General features: G+C 35.0%; 1 protein-coding gene across 1 annotated transcript in view; it reads left to right on the forward strand.

The window, feature by feature from the left end:
- The window catches only part of Tbc1d5 (TBC1 domain family member 5), a 454,552-nt gene that overhangs the window by 303,930 nt on the left and 130,865 nt on the right, over positions 1 to 19,757 (forward strand). Inside the window, exons 15-16 of the mRNA XM_048801010.1 lie at positions 2,344 to 2,506; positions 18,732 to 18,838. Of these exons, the coding sequence (XP_048656967.1) occupies positions 2,344 to 2,506; positions 18,732 to 18,838 (270 nt within the window). The remainder of the gene's footprint in view (positions 1 to 2,343; positions 2,507 to 18,731; positions 18,839 to 19,757) is intronic.

Below are 19,757 nucleotides of genomic sequence, written 5' to 3' on the forward strand. Positions count from 1 at the left end.
CCCCTCACATGCAGATTTAGTTCTTGCCCCAGAATTATTTAGTCATGTGGCAACTTAAAACTTTGAAGCAATGTGAAGCAATTACAAAGCAGCACATAACAGATTACACAAAATTACTAGAGACCTGCATTTTGTGTAGTTTTGAAAATATTAAACATATAAACTGTTGGACACAGGTAAAAATCAGAAGTGTATTCAGTGTAAATTACCAGCCTTTGCAGTTGCCCTCCTGACAGTACTGCAGTGGAATTTGCTGCATGAGTGTATCTGTGGGCTCATTTTTGAAGCTAAGCTAATACAACTCTAACCAGCAGGAAGATTGCAAGAGAAGTTTGAGCAATAACTGGTATTTGGTTATAAAAATCATAGGTATAAAAATTATTTTTTAAAAATAAGCTACTTTGTTTATTTTGCTCTTGAAGCACTGTGATGAAACCAAAAATGTTATTGCCTATAGGAAAATTACAGGCATTTGAGCTGTAAGGAAGGCTGGGAAGGATAGCAACACTCATCTGTGGTTGTGTACCAACCTTCGTTTGTTTTATTTTTGTTGGAATTTTCTTTCATTTGTATCAATTGAATAATTTTGAGTAGCTTCATTCTAAATATTTTAGTCATTTAAGAATGCACTTATGTATGTGTCAGTTAAAAATCCTTTTCAGGAGTACTCAAAATGGTTTAATCCACATACTATTTTGCTTTGCCCATATCTATTTCCCCTGATATTCTTTGCTCTGGTTAATTCTTTGTAATTCAGAAGAACAACCCATTTAACTTAGAAATATTTTTCTTCTTTTTGGCATACTAAATATTAGCATTTGTAATTTAAAAGAATTAGAAGTGTGGGAGAAGTAATTTTTTCTTAAGGCACATAAACACAAGTATATTTGACAAAATATATAAATTTTAAGTTAGTCACTCATCATTTTAGCATGGAATATAATTTTAAAGATAAATGAAAATGACAGAAGATGTAAGCATTAAAAAAAAAATGAATGTCACCTGGGCATTTTTTCCCCCTGAAAAATGCAGTAATTGATGTAGTTTAAAAAATTCAGTCTAATTATTCTGATTAATTTGGTGATAATAATTAATAGAACTTAAGTAGTTGATGACATAATTTTCAATAATTAAGCTGGGATATATAGGGGTGGTTATATACTTTTTTCCCACAACTTTAATTCCTCCTTAAATATAATACTCCCAGAGAAAAGTATTTAAATATTTTCTTTTTCCTCACTGTAACTTCACAGATGGTTATATTTGGTTTCAAATTTTACAAAGAAGTAATATTTCCTAGCTAAATTACGAGCAGTTTTTTTTATTCTCCATTACTTGATAGCACTAGCAACTTAGAACAATTAAGTCTTTGCTGTGTGCCAGAATCACAAAATACTCACTGAAGTATTTAAGCAAAAGGCTTGTTAAGAAAAATGTAGCAATATTATATAAAATTTGAAGTAAATGGATAAAAGTATACCAAATTGAATTATTCCTATTTGTGTTGTAAGCATTAGATATAAATTGATTAATTAGCATTTGCTGGAAGTATAAAATGTCACTATTTATGTAATACAATTACACACAAAGTTACTATTACTGTTCATGTCTATTCTGTGATACTCATTTACCTGGCCGTAGAAATCAACTTGAATAATTAAGCTGGGATATTTAGGGGTGGTTATATACTTCCCTAGAAAGAAAATATATCTATTCTAAAGCTAAAATTTAAGTATAATTATATTTTCATTTAAAATAACTATATACACTTTACCAAAAAATATGTACAAGAGTACTAATTTTCCCCTACATATAATGTTAAATGAATATTTTAAATAAGAATACCATGCGAGAATGCAGTTTTATAGGTTTGGCTATAGTAATTTGTTAGCATATAAATGCTTGCAAAAGGTTAAGTTAACAAAGAATTGTAAAGATTATGAAACTTGGGGAAATTGTATTTTTAATTCAGATCTTTACATATGAGGCAACTACTAGACCACTACATATTCATTTTTTCTTTTTTCCTTTTGAGGATTTGTGGTTTTTATTAAATATGAAAAATTTCTACACTTTTTAAACATGTTTGTATTGTACACTTAGAGAAATAAAAGTTTAATCATCTTAGCCTAGTATAGAATTTTAAAATTAGTTTAAATGCCTAAAACTTAGATTTTATTGTATTTTATATATGTTCACTCAAAACTTAAATTTTGCTGTAATGTGTCTTTGACATATAATGTTTGCTCACTGTATTCAGTTAATAAATCAAATTTCTTCACAATTACATGAGAAAATGATAACTTGTTCATAATTCCACTCAAAAGTACTATTTTCTAAATTTTTGTTTCGTTTCTCTACAGACGGTGGGTGCGGCTACTGTTTGGCAGAGAGTTCCCTCTGCAGGACCTCCTGGTGGTCTGGGATGCCTTGTTTGCAGATGGCCTCAGCCTGAGTTTAGTGGACTATATCTTCATAGCCATGTTACTCTACATTCGAGATGCTTGTAAGTATTAGGACTTTGCCTGTATTCGACTAGGGGGCCCTGATTTTCAAAAGTGGTTTTTTGCCTTTAAAATATATTTTAAATTTTATTATTCGATTTACATATGCCTAAATTTTTATAGTAGATGATATAACAATGATTCTATGGAAAATTGTAAGCATCTCTTTTATCAGTAGCCATTATAGTTTTGGAGATGTGGAGGATGATTTTTATCATGAAAGAATTGAAATATTTTTTAGAACCATTTTTCTCAAGATACTCCTGCTTTAATCTTCTTGTTACGCATATTTGTGAAATTCATATATAAAAGCCAGTATTTCAGATATGTGTAGAGCTCCACCTTCTGACATGTAGTAGTATTCAACAATGTTTATCTGAAAGTTGGAGCTGTTTTTATAGTATCATCGCCTTACCAATTGAAAAGAAAAAAAAAAGAGTATTTGACTTCTTCCCAGTTAAATTTTATCAAAATTCATTCCCCAGTGTAGTGTCTAATGGTAGAGGCATTCCCATCACCTCACATCTACCTAAGGCAACTTACCATAGCCAGAATGCCAGTGCCTACCCCCTTTCAATACTCTAATAATCCTTGTCATGAAGAAAATATCAGAGCATGTTTTAAATTTCAAAGTAATCCAAATTATTTTTCTTTTCAAAAATAATCACAGTTCATAAACAAGATTTATAAGCCAAGATTAGTAAAGATTGCACAAAGTACTGTTGCTGAATTAGGAAGTAAAAAACTATTATTAAGATTAAGCAGCACTTTGTCAAAAGAACATATACCATTTGGAGTTGTTATTTATCATGACTGTTAACTTGCTACATAGCTTTCTTTATTTCTTAATAGAATACCAGTTGTACCAGATGCTCTTGTTATGCCTCTGGTAACACTAATATTCTTTAAAATTTTTAGATTATACTTTTTTAATTCCCTCAAAATTACTTAAATTAAATAAGTGACAGGAGCACCACATTTTATCCAAAAATTGAGCTTTTTCCTGTGCCTTAAAGGTCAAACAGTTTGGGTTTTGACAGACAAAGTGAGAATTCCTTCTTTTGGAGCTGGAGCTAATCATATAAGAACATGGAAATCACCATAGAAGACATCTGGAAAGTAGCTGAGGCTGTTTGGATAGATATGGTGGATACTTGATTTTTGGATATTGCCTATTTATCTCCCTTTGAAAGTTGTATGTTTTTAAAATTGTAAGTAATAAAAAACAGCTTGAGAAAACTGTTAGAACAGCAAAAAAAAAAAAAACACTTGGATCATATTTTCACAGAACTTTCCACATCAAACAACTTGTGAAATGTATTCTGATTTTCTGTAATCTTAGACACTTAAGAGTTGGTCTCTTCATGACTCTGACACATTACACACACACACACACACACACACACACACACACACACACCTACCTATATATTTGTAAATTGAATATAATCATCTCCTGAACTAAAATATGTTTTTTAAATTTCATAAAACATGGCAAATTTGGGGCAGCTGAAGCCCTTATACATTTTTTAATCTTTCTACTGATTGTTTTATAAGACATGGGCACTTGTGGAAAAGTGCAGAAAAGAAGTTGCTTTTTCATATGAATATTTAGTCAAGCTTATTTTAATTTTGTGGCTAAATCCATAAAATAGATGTTGTCTTTTAAAGATAGAGTCAATTTTTTTTTTTAGTTATTTATGTCTACTATTGTCTTGAAGAAGTTTTTCAAACTATTAGGGAATAATGACATAAACAATTTCAAATAGACACATCTGATACTGCAATTGAGAGGGAATGTAGTATGAAAATTTATGAAGAGACACTGTGCCTCCTCTGGGCCAGCTGTGAGTGAGTAGAGAAAATGGTATATATACTGGCAAATCCAGTAAGGTGATCTGTGTTCAGGCTGAAGGAAGAACATTCATAAGGGACCGGAAGTGAGAAGCCACTTTTTGAGTGTGGTGTTTGTGTTTGTGTTTCTACAAGCTATTTGGGATTATTTGAGTAAAAGGAGTTAGTAAGTGAGATTATGAGACTGAAGATGTAAATAGGAGGAATCATGATAAAAGTCTTCAGCCTAAAATGAGTTATCAAAAGGTTCAAAGTAGAAGTATGATCACTTTTAGATCACTCTTGCAACAACATGGAAAATGAACTTGAAAAAGACAGATTAGAATAAGGTCAGATAAAAAGTTATAAGAGTAGTTTAGGGAAAAAGAGTGAATGCAGAAATGTTAGGAGATAGGTAAGGGAGAATGGGAAATCTAGAACAATCCCCTGCTTTAGAGGCTTCAGTGGCTGGGTCATTGGGGAGAAAATACAAGGATCCACAGGTTTTAGGAATATAAATGATTGAGTTTTGGCCATGCTGAGTTTGAGATGCCTATGAGAAACCATCACCTGAAGATTTGGAAAATAATGTTCAATGTCATTATCAAGGCTACTGGTTGAGGTTTGCAAATAATTACAGCTATTTGTCAGTCAAGACTATAATAGTAGATGCTATCAATCTCCTAAGAAGAGAGTGACCATATATCCTAGTTTGGGGTAATCTTGGTTTGCATCTGCTACCCCAGAGTAGTAATTATTAAAAGTATCCTCCTTTACTCCCAAAGGCATCCCATTAGGATCATAAAACTTATATGCCATCCTACGTAAATTGGGTACATAGAGAAAGAGAATGTGGACAAAGGTGGAACTTTGCCTTTAGCATCAGTATTTAAGGAGAACTGGAAGAGAAAGAGCAACAAGTACTTGTACTGTAGCAAAGTAAGGCAGGGAAAAGTCCACCCAGATTTGGCACTCTGAAGTGGCACTGGGTACATTTTCCAGAGTGGAATGAATGAAGTGGTAGAACAGAAGGTTCTGGACAACTGAGAAGTACATCATCTATTCTTCAGCTTTTTGTTGTTGTTTTAGATATGCATTATTTTTATTGTTTTTTTTAAATAAATGACAGTAGAATGCATTACAATTCTTATTACACATATACAGCACAATTTTTCATATCTATGGTTGTCTATAAAGTATGTTGACACCAATTCGTGTCTTCATACATCTACTTTGGATAATGATGTCCATCACATTCCACCATCCTTGGTAAGCCCCTGCCCCCTCCCTTTCCCTCCCAACCCTCTTCCCTATCTAGAGTTCATCTAAAATGATGACCAAGAAAGTAAGAATTTAGAGATGGTTTATACAGGGTGATCTTTAAAGAAGAGAAGAATTAGACATCAAAGATGCAGTAAGAAGGCAATTCAGGAGCCAAGGAAGTTGTCCTTAGACTGAAAGAGTGCACTAGAGTTGGGGGTGCTGGTGGAGAGGTTGACTTCTCAACATAGAGTGTCTCCTTCAAGAGTCAGTGTTTCCCTCTTTTTTAAAAAAAAAAAAAATGTTTTATTTGAAAATTTTTTGTGATACTGTGGATCAAACCCAGGTCCTGGTACATGCTAGACAAGTGCTCTACCACTGAGCTACATCCCCATCCCTTTGTATTTTGAGACAGGATCTGGCTATATTGCCCAGATTGGCCTCTAATTTATCATCCTCCTCATCCTCAGTAGGTGGGACCACCACACCTGGTTTTCCTCTCCTGTGGCATGGATGAGATCTATGAAAACAGAAATTACCTCTTTTGTTTTTAACTTTCTATTTGTTTATTTTTTCTTCTTCACACCTGCCTCACCCTCCTCTATTCCCCAGTGAGAGACAGGATTTTGTCCATTTTGGTTTTCCTACTGTGCACTAACATCTATAACAGAGCCCAGTACATAGTTAACCTTCAGACAAATTTTTTTTTAAATAAAATAATTGAAACAAGGGCCCAGAGGCAATAAAAGAGAATTGGAAGACTGACTATAGAACAGGAATGAAAAACTGGTGCAGATACATGAAGGAAGTACTAGGCTGGATTCAGAAACGGACCAGTTTATATGTGGAGAAGACCAAAAATGGGGGAATCCCATGCCATCTGCTGGGAATGAGGTAAGAGTAGGGCTAGGGCTTTGAGGGGACTGATTAGAAGGCATGGTAAATATGGCTGACAAGTAGCTGGTGAAGATCCTCCAGTGATGAGCAAAGGGCAGTGGCACTAGACCTCAAGGTTGTAGTTTTTTCAGCTGTGCTGAGGAGTTGGAGTGAGGTAAAAAAAATAAATTGTAATGTAGGTTTCAAGTTGGGTTTACTTTCAAATGAATTAGGCAGAACTGAGGAAAAGAAGGATAGAGGGTGTTGAGTACATTTTAAGACAGTACTTTAGGATGTATAAGAAGGGAAGCACAGTCAGGAGACCACTGGGAAGAAATGAAAGTGTCAAGGAGTTGGAAACAGGGTAGAAGAGACTTGAAAGCATAAATATTGTGGTCACACAAAAGGACAGGGAATGGTTCTAGATGTGGTCAATATGATTGAAGTTAGTGAAGGGTGAAGTAAGTCACTCAAGATCAAGGAATTTGGAGGAAGGTAAAATTTTTGTGCTACATATAAACTGGTCTATTTCTGAAACTGTGGTTCTCCGTGAACACTTCATCAAGAATCAAGATTTGAAAAGAAGATACAGAAAAAATTTTTAAAGAATCAGATACCAAAACCTCAAACAAATGCTGAAAGCATGACCAAGAAAACAACTCTTATTCAGTCATTTATTCGAAGAACCAACAGTTTAACCAGTACTTATTTAGTTCTTGCTATTTGCGAGCTATTGTAGTACATGGATGAAGTGATACATGGATGTGTGATGGATGTATAGAAGTATGGCATGAACTTCAGTGGAAGAAGGATTTTTATGGGAAGATAGGAAGCAAAGTTTGGAAGCAGCAATGGAGCAAGGTGATCCCCCACCTCACCTATAGAGGTTGCAGGGAAACCAGTGAGTACAGAAGAGCCAGGCTTACATGGAAAGACTTTGTTCCTCTGAGGGAGGATCATGAGGGAGGGGAGCAGAAGGAGAAAAAGGGGATACAAAATAGGATTGGGTAAAGTGTAGGAGAGGGCAGTGCTAATTAGATGAATTTACATTTTAGGCCATGGTCAAGAACCAAGGGAAAAGAAGAAAAGTTTTTAGCCTCATCATTAAAACAAACAAAAAACATCAGTTTCAAGGTTTTGTTTCATGTCAGTATATTCTGACTCATGATGCCCAGCTATGACATCCAGAGTGGTATTCAGTTATACTCAGTATTTTCAGGATCATTCATTCAAATATTCTTCACTGAATATTATGTGGCTAAGGGCACTGTGTGTTCTTTTGGAGCTCTTCATAACCCAGCGAATGTTTCACTTGAGGAAAGTGGAAGAGCCTACTTCAGTGATGGCATTCCTTGCTTCAGACCCATACCTCCTAGGGATTCAATGGGTGGGCTTCAAAAATCTGTCATCATTCTGATGTTGTACAAAATGTTGTACATTTCTCTGGTTCAAGGGGCTATAGTTTCATTAGTTTTTCAAGTGAATATATATCACCAATAAAATGAAATACAGTTAAGCTAAAGTTCTAATTTTACATGCACAGATAATTAGACCTTTTATGGGTTGAATTGTATCCCCCAAATGATACATTGGAGTCCTAACTCTTAGTACTTCAGAATATAATCTAATTCCCAACAGATTATTGGAGATGTAATTAGTCAAGATGAAGTCCTACTGGAGGTAGAGCAGGCCTCTTAATCTAATATAACTGGTGTCCTTATAAGAAGGAGGAAGTTTGGATACAGGCATGCAAAGGAGGAACATGTGAAAACAGGGAGAAGAACAACTCATGAAGACAGAGGCAGAGATTGGAATGATATATCCGCAAGCCAAGGAATGGCAAGGATGTTCAGTTGTTACAGAAGCCAGGAGAAAGGTATGGCATGGATTATCCCTCAGCTCCCTGTGAAAGAACCAACCCTGCTATAACAGAAGCCAGAAGAGGCAGGGAAGGGTTTTCCCCTATAAGTTTCTGAGGGTGGATAGTCCTGTCAGTTTCTTGATTCCAGACTTTTATCCTCCAGAATGATGAGAAATAATGTGTTTTTTTTAAAACACCCTGTTTTCAGTCAGTACTTAGCTGAATTCTGTGGATTAAAGTTATATACAAAAATAAAAATCAAGAATAAAGATATGTCAGTAATCATGACATAATCCTGAGCTGTTATCCTGTAAAAGTTTATGAATGTCTACACTCTCATCACAGGATTTTTCAACCAGTTAGTCCAGACCGTAAGTCATTCCTGTGATTCTTTCCTTCCCTCTCCTCTCTTCATCTACCCAAATCAGCCCTAAAGTAAAGAACATTTTTCCAAAACCTTTCCCCATGGTTCTAGCCCTCATTGATCTCTCACTTTTGTGGTCCTGCAAGGTTTCAGTTAATGTAGCACTCAATTTCACTCTATTCCACATGGTTTCTTAGTTATTGTGGTTGTTGGTCCTATCTTCTAAGCAGATTGCAAGCTTCCTTAGTACCAGAAGCACTTATTGTCATTCTTCCATGTCCCTCAGAGCATCTGAAGCTCTTTCTCTGCCCAGCTAATCTTGAAGTAGCATCAGGCCAAAGGCACTGTGGAGACTGGGGAGTGGATTTGTGAGAGGACAGGTGCCCATTCTAATTTATGGAATAACAACTCAAATAAATAATGATTTTTTTAAATGTTCTTTTGACATGACATTTTGAAAACAATTGTTTACCTTTTAAATTAACTACCGACAATTTTTTATTTCAGTTGAAATCATTTTTTAAAATATTTTTTAGTTGTTGATAGACCTTTATTTTATTTATTCATATGCGGTGCTGAGAATCAAAACCAGTACCTCATACATGCTAGGCAAGCACACTTCTGCTGAGCTACAACTCCAGCCCAATTTAAATTTTTAATTGATGTTTGACTAGTATCAAAATAAAACATTTTCTAATTTGTAATATAATACACCTTTGTCTTATAAACTGTATTAATAGCTAAAATGCTATAATCCATTTAACTGTCAATTTTCTTAATCACAAAGCACCTCTCAAATGTTTATTGTCTTTTTAAATTTTCTCTCTAAACATTTTGTGGCTGGAAAAGTTTCCTTCTTGGCATTTCTATCCACTTCTTACTTTGTTTCACTTTGTCAATTAAATTTTATTTTTTCTATTTAATTAGTACATAATAATTGTACATATCTACAGGGTACAATGTGATTTCATATCAAGTACTTATGTTTCCCCTTCCTTTTCATGTCTTTGTGTTGGGTGCCTTCAGGCTTCTCTCCCTGTCCTGATTTTTCAGCCAGCATAAACATGTTACTACATGTTACTGTGCTGTAGCTCCCTCTGTTTCTCTGTTTTCTGTAGGGGTCTTTAGTTGTTTCCTGCCCTGGCATGTTGTGGCACTTGTGTCCTCTTCCTGATTTATGTGTTGTTCCTTTTGATTTCATTTTGGATATCTGTAACCTCTTCAGCCACTAGCCTATAGGCCAGTGTTTCTGTCTGCCCTACCCCAGAATTTCTATTATCTATTTTATAATTAAGAGCATGTTTGACATTATACTGATGTCAGAATATAGTTTATTTAAACTGCAAGTTGAATTTGTCATTTCTAGAAAAGCCAACCTCAGTAACTAAAAATAAAGACTCTCTTAAACCACATGGTAATGTGTCACCAAGTTTTACCAAAGCCCAAATTGGTGGTCTTATTTTTAAAGGAGGGTTTAAGCACTTACTGACTGCCAGCTCTCTTTTCTCTAATGTAAAATATTGCCTGTTGGTTTTATGACCACATCAGATAAGGATATTGATATACCCTTTAAGTTACAAATGCCATTTACATTACTTTGTATTTTAGTTTAATAATCTTTTAAAATTTCCTTTACAAAGGATAATACTCTACTACTAGTTCATTGTCTTCGTTTTCTGTTTCCGGTTTTTTTTTTTTTTTTTTTTTTTTTTTTAAATAGCTTTTATGTTGAAAGAGAAGTTTTAGGTTCATGGCAAAATGGAGCAGAAAGAATAGCTCCCATGTATTCTCTCCCATCACATACCACAGCCTCTTCCACTGTAAACATCCTATACCAGAATGACACATTTGTTAAAGTCCTTGAACCTGCATATCATTATCATCATTATCATTATCATCCCGGAACCTGCAAGTCTGTAGTTTATATTAGCATTCACTCTTGTGTTTGTGTCAATCATTGATGTAACAAAATACCACACACTACTTGTGAAATAAATTGTAGTTTATTTTGGCACATAGTTCTGGAGGTTCAAGTGGAAGATCAGGCAGCCCCATGGGTTTAGTCCTATAGTGATGTCAGCCCAATATGACTGGACATCATGGCAGGAGCACATAAGAGCAAATATCACATCATGAGCCAGGAATAAAAGAAAAGATGGGCTAGGTCCCACAAGCCTTTTTGAGAACACACACTCCAACACACACAAACTGACCTAAAGATCTACCACCAAGACCCTACCTCCTCAAGGTCAACAGTTCCTCTACTGCATTCATACCAGGTACCAAGCCTTTATATATGGAACTTTGGGTGACACTCAAATTACATTGAGAACATAGCAGTATTATATCTCTGTGGATCTGGACAAATGTCTAATGAAATGTATTCACCATTATAGTACGCAGAATAATTTCACTGCCCTAAAATTTCTGTGTGTGCTACCGATTAGTCTCTCTCTCCTTTTTACTAACTCCATAGATTTCCCTTTTCCAGAATGTCATATAGTTAAGATAATAGTGTGTATCCTTTTCAGAATGCCTTTTTCATTTAGTAATGTGCATTTAAGTTTCCTTCATGTCTTCTTCTCATGGCTTGATAGCTTATTTATTTTTAGTGTTGAATAATACTCTGTTTGGATATACCACAGTGTCTTCATTCATTATCTACTGCAGGACGTCTTGGAGTTCCCTACATAGAAGTAAGATCTTCACTTACTTTCTCTCTTCACATCCCTGTTTCTCCTCACCACCCCTGCTATTGCAGCCACTCAGTATCTTGTCTCCATTTGCCTCCCCATGTTGTTGGCTGACACTCCCACCAACCGCAGAGTCTTCCAATTTAGGAGCTGGCATAGCTTGAGGATGTGCCACTATTATCAGCCCAGTATTCTGTTGTAGTTAGTGCTGTGCTTCTCTTCTGCTGGAATATGAAAAAAAGAAAAGCGGAAACTGTGTCTTAATTCTTTTCATGTCATTAGAACTCAGTATTTGGAACAAAACAGGTGATCAGTGCATACTTGTTGAATGAGTGAGTACACAAATCTAACAATAGGAGGATATTGTCAATAATTTTTAAATTCCTTCAGAACTTGAACCATTTCTATTGACAATTGAAATTTCTAAGTAAGGCATTAGAACCCAGTGGGCACAGTGACATAAAATATAACCATTTATGTCTGTATTCAGATTTAACTAATACCTGAGATGTGGTTTTATTTTCTTGGATGAAGAATTAAGAAAGGCAAATCTATGAATCAGGTTTACTATCCCTTTTCTAAATCTTAAAAGTCACCAAAGTTTTTCAGGTTTCATTTCCGTGACATTTTACAAATATGGAAATAATAGAACTTGGGGCTTTGATTCTGACTATATCCCTATAATTATTACCTTAGTGTTAATAATTTGTGTTTAAAGATTTTGCTTTTACACTATATCATCTCATTTTATTTTCTCAATGGGTAAGGAGATAGAGAAGATAGAGAAAACTGAAGCCTGTTCATAGCTGCTCCCAGTGACACTCTTGGAGCTACATGCAGTCGTTCTGATTTTCCTAGTACAGTGTTTATTATGGTTTAGATATTAGATGTCCCCCAAAAGCTTATGTGTAAGACAATGCAAGAATTTTCAGAGGTAAAATGATTAGGTTATAAGAGATTTAATCTAATCTGTGGATTGATCCACTGACATGGATTAAACGGTTGGTAACTATAGGTAGATAGGGTATGGCTGGAGCAGGTAGGGCACTGGAGGTGTGCCTTAGAGGTATATATATTTTCCCTGGTGAGCGTAGTGTATGCACACAAGCTCTCTACAAGCTGTCTCCCTCCCTCTAGGCCCAACCTCTGCTTCATTGTTGTTGTGTCCTAACTGCTTTCCTCTACAATGCCTCTACTCCTTTGTGTAATGTCTCGCCTTAGGTCTAGAGCCAGAGAGTCAGCTGACCATGGATTGAACCTCTGAAACCTTGCACCAAATTAACTTTTTCTTCTACTATGCTCTTTCCAGGTCTTTTGGTCACAGTGACCAAAAAAACAAAAAAACAAAAACAAACAAACAAAAAACCTAACTAATACAGCATTCATTTTCCTGTGCTCAGTTCCTAGTCATTGGAAATTCTGCACTTGATCCTTCCTTGCTTCAGCCTTAAGTATAATATACAGCATCAGCAACACTGTACATTTAAAGATGTAATTTCTTGAGTAGTTTTCTTATTGTTTGATCTCTGATTAAACTATATTTCTGTATAAAGTATATTAAGCTTGAGCAGTGAAAATAAAAAATTTTAAAGTCTTTTTTGAACCAGGAGAATGTGCCACTCTGAATATGAATTGTCCTCTTTCCTGAAAATGAATTTTAAAATCCCATATTATTCTGTACTAAATCTACCAGAAAAATAAGGAATTACCCAATACTTATCTAAGTGTTTACTAAGGGTGGGTCTTGGGTTTCAGTGTTTTAATGATTGGTGATGCTACAAGAGGCAGGTGTCACAAAGGCAACCAAGAGAGAAAACCCAGAAGGATAAAAATCCTACAAGGGTCTTAAATGCTAGAATAAAATCAGTTTTTGTGGAAGAAAAGACTGTTTCATACTTAGCTCCAAGACTGAGCTGAATGAAAGTTTTTGCTTTTAATAATGATTTATTTTCAGTTTTCCTTCACCTTGTTTTCTAGTCCATTTGAAATCCCATTTTTTATATTGTCATTTTATACTAGGAAAGTCAAAATAGTAAAGATCTTTAAATAGTTGAAGACATTTCTGGTGTTAATTCTGGTGCTTATTATTTTTTCCCATGTGTAATAGCTCTCAAACTTTTTTTTTTTTAATAAACAGAATTGAACCCAGAGGTGCTTTACCACTAAACTATGTTCTCAGTTCTTTTTATTTTGAAACAGGGTTTCATTGCTGAGGCTGACCTCAAATTTGTGATTCTCGTACCTCGGCCTCCCACTGGGATTACAGGCTTGCGCCACCATGCCCAGCTTCACAAATATCTTTCCAGATCCTACAATACTCTTTAAGTGTGTTTGCATGCCAGATACCTTACAAAGTACTTATACATTGGCACTATTTTCAGTGAAGTATGATGAATTATGAGAAAGCCTAAAGGTTTCTTTTTTCATGAGCTAATTATTTTTAATCTGATTATCCTGTATGATGGTTTATACCTAAATGTAAGAATCTATGCTTATTTCTAAATATTGGTTACACCTGAGGACCTCTTCTGTTTATTTGAACTTCTCTGTGGCTCAGAACATAGTTGGTATTTAGAAGCCATCTGCATTGTGTGTGTCTTCACTTATGTGTGCAGATCTTCTTGTGACTCTCCTAGGAATGCAGCAAAGTATAAGATAGAGCAATGAAGGGCAAAGCTTTCGGTTACACAGACTTATATTTAATTCCTGTTCCTACCCTTTCAGAGCTCTATGGCCTTGGCCATGTTGTTTATCCACTCTGTACTCCCATGTCCTCATGTGTGATAGAGGGTTGATGATAATGGTTTTCTTCGAGGAGGTTGGTAGGACTTGTGAGATGTTTGTTACATAAATGGCAAGTCACCAGGCATACTATATAGTTGCTTAATAAGTGATAGCTAAATTAAAGGAAGTATGTATTTAGTGTCATGGTTTGTAGTAGTTGTTCTCAGTTTGTTTTGTTACTTTGAGAAAATATATCTCCATATAAAATTAAATAATTTGGAAAATATATTTGTAAATGTTATAAGTATAGTTAGCTGTGAGTTATAGATAAGTTATGGATTCATGTTGCTTTAAACTTTCTCAAAACAATCACATTCCCTGTTTAGTTTTACTGATTGCACTATTTTTTCTGTTTTCACTGGGGAAAACTATATAAACCAACTCTCTCCAACTACATCACAGTAGTTGTGGGGCATTTAAAGTGGAGAAAGAGAAGTCAGCTCTGCTTCCATGTGGAGTAGCACTATTCATCAAAGAAAAATTCGGTGAGTAGGGAAATCTCGGTTTGGCATCTTGGTCACCCTTAGAGAAACCCTGCAGATAGAGAAAGCATTTCTGTCTTGTTGACCAAAAATGAATGGCAGAGAGACAGACTTTCAGTAAACAAAAGCAAAAGCGTTTATTCAGGAATAGCAAGGGATTGCAATTTGGAATATGCCTGGTATGGTAGACTGAAAGTACAGACAAGGGGGTAGGACAAAGGGAAGCTTTTAAAGGCAAAAGGAGAAGTCATTATAAGCCATTTTGAAATGAGGCTCATTAGTTATAAGGGACTTGTCCCAGGTAGTGACACTTGTTTTTTGGTGGTACTGACTGTTGCTTGTTCTTTGGTGGTATTGACTGTTGCTTGAAGAGGATCTTAATAGAAGTGACTTAACTGGAAAGGTCTGGTTAGGAAAGTCCTTTATGGCATTCCTGTTGCAGCATGCCCTCAAGAAGGCCCTTCTTTCATGGTCTCCCAGCTTCATTATTAGTTTGACAAGAGTGATTCCATGTTAGTACTGATAGCTTTCATAGTCCCTGTTTTATAAATGGGGGAAAATAAAGTTTGAGTGAAGATGAGCAGCTTGCCTAACACATTTAATAACTAGTAACTGGGGCCAACATTCTAATAGATCTTCTGATTCCAAATACAGTATATTTTCCCAGGTGCCTTCACCTTTGTTTTTACCTTCCCTGCATCATCTCTTCAGAGTATGCTTCAGTACTTTGGTTTTAAAGCATAAACTTCTTATTTTAAATGTAGGAAGACATTAAAACTCAGGATTTTTTAAACTTTTCACTTTTTTTTCCCCTGCCATATAACTACCCTTCTCTGATAGAATAAACATTGGATAAGGAATGTTATTACAGACTAGTTTTTCATGTTCAACAAAAATGTACTATAAAGAGAAAAACTGAATTCTTATTCTGTCAGATCTGTGCTTTTTTTATTTGTAAACCAACATATAATCCTTTTACCTACTCTAAATTGGGCTTAGTTATTCAAAAAAGGATTTGATAGTTAGCATATGTAATTGCAAGTTAGAGATGTTCTTTGTTATTCAACTTTTTGTTGCTGTGATGCAAATACCATAAACAACTTAACTTAATGGATGAAAAGTTTATTTTGATTCACAGTTTTAGAGGTTTCAATCAAGGGTCAGTCAGCTCTGGCCTGAGGTGAAATAGAATATGAAGGCAGAAGGATGCAGCAGGGGAAAGCTGTTCAGCCTCTGGAAGCTGGGAAGCAGAGAGAGGACAGGAAGTGGCCTGGGACATGATCAGCCTTTCTAGGTCACACCCCTCAGTGTCCAACATTCTCCAAATAATACCACCTCCCATTCGTACATGCAGCCATCCATGGATGAATCCACTGAGAGGTCAGAGTCCTCGTGATCCAAGTACTTCCCCAAATTCCTACCTCTGTACATTGCTGTTTTGGCACCAAGCCATCAAGTACATGAGCCTTTGGGGAACATCCCAGATCCAAACCATAATACTATTACTGTTAAAATACAGATTTTCAGTAGTAAATTGAAGATAGTATTAATCTGAAGGCAGGGGACTCACTATTTGCTGTTATTCCTTAGTGCCAATGCCTAGCATAGTCTTTGAATATCTAGCATTTAATTGATGTTTTGAAAGTGTCCATTGCATGCAGTTATTGGATGGATGGAAAGATGGAATGAAGGGAGGGAGAGAAGGAGGACAAATATTAGTTCCTTCATTTGTTCTGCCAATAAAATATTAACACATTATTTTGCTTCCCTTATGTAATTTGAAACCTCTAATAAATTCAAAAGTTCTTAAACTTGCAATGAAAATAGGATCATTATTCTGGTCCCTCCCAATTAAATGTTGTCTATATCAGGCTATTCTCGACATTGGTTTATATTGACGTTCTAGGTTATTTAAAACTACTAAAAAAGAGTAATAATATAGACTTCACTGTTTACATTTGCATCTGTTTTGACATGATTTTCAAAGCAATGTCCTTTCAAAACAGAGTTTTGTATTATATAGAGTATAAACCCTGAAGTTAGACCTCTGTATTTCAGATCCTTCTCCAACAAGGAATCACTGTGTCCTTTAAGTGATTTAACTTTTACAAGTATCAGTTTTTTCATATGTCAAACAGGGATTAATAACTGTACCTTTATATAAAGTTGTCATCAAAATTAAATGCAAAGGAGTAAAGTTCTTAGTTTGGGTCCTGTTTGCAGAAGCCTTGAGTAATTCATTGTCATCTTACTAGAAGTATTAGTAACAGCTGCTAATATTATATTTCTGCCCTTCTATAATTTTATTTTGAGAGCAAAGACTTCTTTTTGTTTATTTCCACATCCTGTCTTAGCATAGGGCTTGTCACGAAGTTGGTACTCAACAAATAATTATTGAATTGCATGAAGTAGATAATTTTTAAAAATCAGGAAGTTGTTTTCCAGAATACTAAATTTAAGCTCACAGAAAGTAGCCAAACAGATTTTGAACAGGGTGCTTTAAGTCAGTCCCATTGCTTATACCATTTTAGGCAACTTAATGAAAGATTCCAATGGGGCCCTAGGATTCAGACTCACATCTTTTGAGCACTGAGCTTTTAAAACCCTTTTTACAGAATTCTCTTTTCTCTCATGCAAAATAATTAGAATTCTTTGTTGGCCAGCTACTAATATATATTGTCATTTTAGCATTTGAGAAAATAACTTATTGAGTTGTAAGATGTGTTGATTTATCTAAGTTTATTTACTTGTTCTCAAAGAGAACTGTACAAGAAAACATACTATTCTGTCCTCATTCTGTCTTTATTTAATTTTTGAGAAAAAAAGGACAAGTAACTGTAAATATGGAAAAGTGAACAAATAAGAACAGTCTGAACAGATATAGATAGGGTAGATAAGTGAGTGCTGTTCAAATGAAAACAGATGTATGAAATTATAAGCTGTCAGATCAGCAACAGAAATGAAGATGATAAAGTGGTTCCTTACATAGGTTCTAATTATTCATTTTGCCCAGTTCTGTCTCTTCTCCCCATAGCACTCATGGGACAGGAGAGGAAGAGGAAGCTATAGCAAGAAGTGGCTTTTCCAACAGCAGCAGAAAAAAGGAAACTAAGAATCAAGTATATTTCTGATTAGAAATAATTATTTTTTATTTGCATTTTTTCTGTTGAATCAGTTATTTCCCTATGGAATATTTTTCAAGTGACAAGTTCATGAAAAAGATTCAGATACAACTACAGGAAGTAATTGTAAAGTTGTTCACAGTCAATGCTATATGGCGGCAGTCGATATGCCTCACAAACAAGTATAGCTAATGGGCCCAACTATGACAGCAGTGGCAGATAGATTACAAAGAAGCAAAGTAGTTTACATAGACCTGCCTGAAAAGATGTGTTTAATAATTGCACCTATAATTAGGTTGATTTGAAAAAAAATTAAATGACAGTCTGCAGAACACAATTAGACTCATCTATGAAGATTTTGTCACTTTTTTCTCCAATGAAATGCTCATAGATATTCTCTATAAATTTCATTCTACCTTCAGAAAAACAAAGAATTGGGAATTTACTTTTTTAATTTTAAATTTTATAATATTTACATAAGAGAGTAACTATAACTTATAAATTATCAAACATAATTATCAAGGCAAATATTGTTTTATGAGAATTTTAACTGGTTCTTCCCCATTCATAAGGTTCTTGTTACTAATTTCTAAGCAGAAAAGCAAAATTCATTCAAGCACAGTCCTATAAATGGTAGTAAGTATGCAAGTTTCTAAGAATTTATATTGCAAACATACACACATAACTGTATCTAAAGCTTTTTTCTCCCAGCACCCCCTGAGGATAAGCACTAGTGTATTAGATTGCTGCTAACAATGCAGTGTGTTGCTTCAAAGGCCATTTGATAAGGATATCTTCTCCTTCCTTTTATCAAATCAGTTGAATTATTGGTTTATTTTCTTTGGCTCTAAGTTGTTATGTTTTATATTTTCAGTAATATAATATAAAATATCTCAACCAATATTGTATTTGAATTCTTCTTTTTCTTTTCTTTTTTTTTTTTTTTTTTAAGTGATCTCTAGTAACTACCAGACCTGTCTTGGCCTTCTGATGCATTATCCACTCATCGGGGATGTGCACTCACTGATTCTTAAGGCTCTGTTTCTTAGAGACCCAAAGGTAAGTTTTCACAGTAGGATATGCACAATTTTAAGTTGGGTGAAAAATAGGCCTCTCTGAACATGTTTGATCAAAAATTTCCCATAACAGATGATTTGCCTAGCAATCAAATTTGTCAAACAGTCATAGGCCAAAACTCACATACCTCAATAGCCAGTAATTCAGTGACAATGCAATTTAGAATCAGCGCACGCATCTCTTGTATCTCCTAAAATTGTTTGGTCCTCCTGCCTCCTCATCACTCAAGGAAATAGTTGAGCAACTACCTCTCCTTGCAGCCACACTTCATTATCCTTGGTGCCCCTCATAGGGGATGACTTTTATTCAAATAGTACCTCTGGGGCCATGTAAAAGTCGGAGAAGTAGATCTGTTAAAAGGACAAGGTCTGTAAGAATTAATGATAAAATGAATCACTGAATTATTTCATGTTGTGAGTATGTATTTTTTACTCTGTGGACTAAGAGTAATCTAATAAAGATTTAAATAGACTTTAACACTAATTTCTCCATTTGAGCGTAAAGCAGTTCATCAAAATTTTCTTTACACTGCAGAGAAAAAGTGTGCTCTTTTACAACTAATGTTATATTTCTTCAAAATAAGAACATTAAATGATCTAAAAAAATCTGTGAATCCTTACTACTTTGGAGCCAAACAAAAATATTGGATGCAGTATAAGAGAGAAAGCTTCAAATCCGAGTCTGAGAATGCCAGGTGCTGGATGGTAGTCCCAGCCTTTGGCTTTTTGGCAGCCCTCCCACCACTCATGTTGGCAATTGTCGAACTGTCTGTGAGTCAGTCAGTCTGTCTGTGGATTCCACTGCCAAAGCTCTGTCTGGTCCTTCAAATTTAATATAAATTTTGATTCTAAAGGATTTCTGCCCTTTCCTTGTGCATATTTCCTCAGTGTATTCTTTGACG

The sequence above is a fragment of the Marmota marmota genome, unplaced genomic scaffold (assembly GCF_001458135.2).
Source record: "Marmota marmota marmota unplaced genomic scaffold, marMar, whole genome shotgun sequence".
Lineage (NCBI taxonomy): Eukaryota > Metazoa > Chordata > Mammalia > Rodentia > Sciuridae > Marmota > Marmota marmota.